Source organism: Hipposideros armiger, unplaced genomic scaffold, assembly GCF_001890085.2.
Source record: "Hipposideros armiger isolate ML-2016 unplaced genomic scaffold, ASM189008v1 scaffold_230, whole genome shotgun sequence".
Lineage (NCBI taxonomy): Eukaryota > Metazoa > Chordata > Mammalia > Chiroptera > Hipposideridae > Hipposideros > Hipposideros armiger.
In genome coordinates this window covers 2,508,981-2,513,644 of record NW_017731580.1, presented here as the reverse complement: position 1 = coordinate 2,513,644, position 4,664 = coordinate 2,508,981, and the positions used below count along the sequence as shown (strand labels likewise).

General features: G+C 46.5%; 1 protein-coding gene across 1 annotated transcript in view; it reads left to right on the top strand.

Moving 5' to 3' along the window:
* Positions 1-4,664, top strand: part of WNT2 (Wnt family member 2) — a 51,183-nt gene that overhangs the window by 28,885 nt on the left and 17,634 nt on the right. The window contains exon 4 of the mRNA XM_019654758.1: positions 3,783-4,047. Within this exon, the coding sequence (XP_019510303.1) occupies positions 3,783-4,047 (265 nt within the window). The remainder of the gene's footprint in view (positions 1-3,782; positions 4,048-4,664) is intronic.

Below are 4,664 nucleotides of genomic sequence, written 5' to 3'. Positions count from 1 at the left end.
TTTTTGTGCCCAGTGGCTGAGTTTCCTTTGTGGTTGATGAGCTAGCTCTTCGCAGCACTTGAGCAGGTTTGTACACGCAGTCTGTGGATTGCTAATGAGGGAAGGAAGGGGCCAGGCTGCCGCATTCCTGACATGCTTTGGGACCTCTCACAGCTCATCCTTCCTATCAGGCCAAAGTTTCGGTGGAATCCGCGTGGAACCTGTGCTTTGATACAGGATTGTCCCAAGGATTGGGTCTCTTTTTGCCATTAACTAGCTGCTTAACCTCAGGCTCCTCAGACAGGACATGGAGACCCTGATATCGGGGTCATTTTAGGAACTACCTGTTGGCTCCTGTGTCTAGGTGCTCAGCTAAGGTCACTGCACACATGGTTTTATTTAACCCTTAGAGCTGTCCTATAGCATCAGTGCACTGGAACTCGTTATTGGGGAAAAAAGAAGGAGAAGGAGAAGGAGAAGGAAGGAGAAGGGGAAGGGCAAGGGGAAGAAGAAGAGGGCGGCTCCTGGTTGATCAACACCAACCAAGAACCAAACATCTTATGGTTTGAAGTCAGGTAAGCAGTCCTGAATGCCATCATCTCAATCGTACGGATGAGACAATTGAATGACCAGCTCAAGATATAATTGGTCCTGGAGGGGACAGATGTCTGGCTGTCTGACCCCATGACCTGTGCTCTTGACCCTGACACTACAGCAGTGTGTCCCTACGTGTCCCCAGGGTACACGTGTGAAGCAGAGCCGTGTGAAGCAAAAACCTCCTTTCAAATGAAAGAGGACCTGCTTCTTGGGAACACCTTTTCTATTTATTTTTTTTTTTGATTGAAGCAGCTTACACAGTGAAGCAAACATCATGGTTGATGATCATTTAACCCCCTCCATGAAATAAAGACCTTACTCTCTTTCCCCACAGAGGAGATTCTGAGTTTAACCCCTCAGGCATCTTCTGGATACTAGGTTATTCTTGCAAAGTTTGCTTTTTCTATTCCCTGTATTAGAACACAGTTCTGTTTCTTGATCCTAAAATAGCAAACACATCTGCGGTAACTGCCGCATGTTAGGGCTTGACCTGCATTCGCTCACTGGTTCCTGCGGAAAGTCTGTAAGGTGGGCATGCTATGATCCCATTTTATGGGAGAGGACACTAAGGCCCTGCCAGACAGATTATGGATTTTGCCCAAGGACCCTCAGTTCGTAAGAGGCAGAGCAGGGACTTGACCTGGGTCCATTCATTCATTTTTTTTTTTTAAGATTTTATTGGGGAGTTGGGGGAGGGGAACAGCATTGGGGAATCAGGGAAGGGGAACAGANGACTAAGAAACAATGGCTTCAGCCAGTTTCTCCATCCAGGAGAAACCTGCCCCTCCATCCCTCACCCTGAAACCAGACAACTCAGTTCCTTTTTATATGTCCCTGGTGCCTTTTGAGCTGCTGCCCCAGCACTGGAGCTCAGAGTAAGTGAGTTTGGAAGCAAGAAAATCTGTGTGCAGGCCATTTGAGAGGAACACCTGGGAATGCAGCCACCCTCATCTCACTCTGCCACAATCTCCACTGGTTTTCACAGCCAGAAGTTCTGGAGACTTCTCTCCCCAGCACTGAAATCCAGGGCTAGGGAAATTGGTGTGGGGCTGGGACCTCTTGCTCCTCTAGGGAGAGGGGACCTCCATAGCTGAGATAATGGTCACGTGGATGTGGGACCATCCCATTCCACATCTCCGCCCTTCCTACCAGTCTCCAGGTAGCTTCTTCTGTATGTCCTTTGTTATAGGATTTCTGTTCAGCTAGACTTCAGGCAATTCTCAATGATGGTCATTCTGTAGTTTAGTTGTAAATATTACATGGTCTTGAGAGGTGGTAAGCACAGCTCTTACCTACTCTGCCCTGTTGACCTGTAGATTTTGCCACGTCTACTTTTAAGGATTCATAAGATGTATCATGAAGACCCAATCTTAAATTAATATGCAAATCCTTCAATTAATCATATAAAAATACCAACTTTGTAGTTTGTAACCTGGGAGCTTAGCATCACAAAGGAAAGGCAATCATATTACCTATCATTTTTAAAGCTAGGAGTATTACTTATGAGTAAGTAACTCAGCTGTGAGAGAAATCAGCTGTAAAGAATGAGCATTCATAATAAATTCCCAAGCTCAAAGGAGATCACAACTGATAATTAGAGGTTTCCCCCATCAGTTACCCAAAGCAATGTGACACAAAGAAGGGCTGTGGGGATGATGAACCTTGGACGATCTCATCGAGACCGTGGCTTTGGTCCTTGGCTCAGTCACAGAGCAGAGGAGGAGAACGTCCCCTGTCGAGAGTCCCCATCCTTAGTTTGCATCCTCAAGACTAGGAGGCATAGACAGAGGTGGCAGGGACCCCCCTTAATGATATTCTCCAAGGTACCCTGAACAAAATTCTTAGGGTAACACACTGAGAGAACTATTTTTAAGAAGTTGGGGGTGGTAGTCGCAACCTGCTCTGCCTACTCTCTAAGATTCTGGTATAATTAGGATGAGTGTGGGATGTGGGTGTGTAGCTCCAGCATGCAGCCAGCTGGGGCTCCTGGAAGCACTCATGCTCACCTTTCCCCCACTCACCCCAAACACACATAGACACCAATAGTCCAGACTGCCTCTCCCTGGAGCGTCGCCCCAGGTAACTTCACCCTGCTGCTCCAACCTCATTTGCCTCTTCCACAGACTTAGTTTCTGACCAAGGCTCTAGTGGAACCAAGCGTTCAGAATGTTCTTTATTCCAGAAAGTCAGTTGCAATTTATTCACATGCCTGGGAATGTGTCAAAAGCATTCTAGAGCTGAAGGAGCCGAGACATCATGGCCCTATGTCTGTTAATTCACTCACACCCTTCACACTTTGGGCCTCAGCAAACAGATGTTTCCTGCTGAGCTTGTAGTAGTGGATGGAGCCCTGGTAGATTTGAGTTCTGTCCTCATCAGCATGAGCCAGCTTTGGAGGGCAAGGATGGAGAAGTGAGCACAACGAATGTCATTAGTTTGGCCCTCCATGTTGCAGGGACCCGGGCATCTTTAAAGGGTGTCAGGATGAACCCCTTTTCTGGAACCACACTCCCCCATGTCCCCCCACCCCCATATCTTTATATTGTGTGTGTTTGGTATGAGGCTTACTGGGTGACCTGGATGGCAGGTTTCTGCCACAGACACAGCCCTCAGAGGACCATCTTGGTATACCACTCTGCCCCATTTGAGTTTCACCTGTCTGGGAACTGTCCTTCTTAAGATGTGAAAAGTAAGTACAGTATGGTAGCAGAGGGTTGTTGTGAAGATTAAGGTCATTGAGATAGAGTGCAAAAAGCATGAGTACAAGTCCCAGAGCATGGAGAGAACCCCATCAATAGTAACAATCACTATTATTGATTTAGTAAAAGATGTGGGTTTAGCAATTACTTTGTGCATCTAATTTGAGTAATAATGTACACTTTTAATATAATAAGGCTATATTTATTTAGAAAATGCTCTAATTTCCTTACTCTTCAAACCCAATTAACTTCAAATTAGTGAGATTTTTGTTATAGTAATAGTCTAATGGGGCTCACAGCCAGGCACTGTCCCCCACTCTCTCCCCACTTCCCCACATGCTGGAGTCAGTATATGTGGCTGATGTGACCAGCACGTGACTCGGACATGTCCCAGTCCCAAGCCCCAGGGTCCCATGTCTTTAGTCACGTCTTGGTTGCTCAGAAAGTTGTAGCACGCGTCAAGCGCTTGAGTCCACCTCCACTGAACTTGCCCATCTTTTACCACAGGCTGTAAAGCGCTTCTTGAAACAAGAGTGCAAGTGTCACGGCGTGAGTGGCTCATGTACTCTGAGGACATGCTGGCTGGCCATGGCCGACTTCAGGAAAACGGGCGATTACCTGTGGAGGAAGTACAATGGGGCCATCCAGGTCGTCATGAATCAGGACGGCACTGGTTTCACTGTGGCTAACAAGAGGTTTAAGAAGCCAACGAAAAATGACCTTGTGTATTTTGAGAATTCCCCAGACTACTGTATCAGGGACCGAGATGCAGGTAAGTTCAAAACACTTTAGTCACAACCCTTAATTCTTCCAACGATTGGGACTCTCAGATTAAATGCAGTTCTGTATTTGCAGCCTGCCAATTCTGTAAGTGCAGCCTGCTGCTTCCAGGGTCAAAGCTCATGTTCTTATAATTCATATTTAAAGTGCGCAGAGAGCTCTTCTAGGATGCTGGAGAAATGGGAACCCAATAAGAATGGCTGTAGCAAAAAGTCAAAATATGCAGATTAGCAGAATTCTTCAGCCTGGACAAAACACAAATTAGTGGGCTGATGTACACTATGTTTAGCCGCTCACCACCTTTCCTGTGATCTGAAAACTGAGAGGAGGATAGCTTTGCAGTGTATCTTCCCTTTACAAATCCCACCTCTGAGACTACAGAAAGGCTCCCAAGGCTTGAAAGTTCACCTGTTTTGAAATCTACCATACTGCACACTCTCTTGCTCTTTCCAATATGTTCAGAAGTTGCCAAATACTAGAAAAGCAAGAATTCATCCCTACTGGCTTGGCTGTCAGTGGGCAGTCGATGAGGGCTGTGTAAGAGGCACTTCATTTATTAAAACCACAGTCTGTCCTTGCACACGGCACCTTCTCTGTCTTGAGCTCACT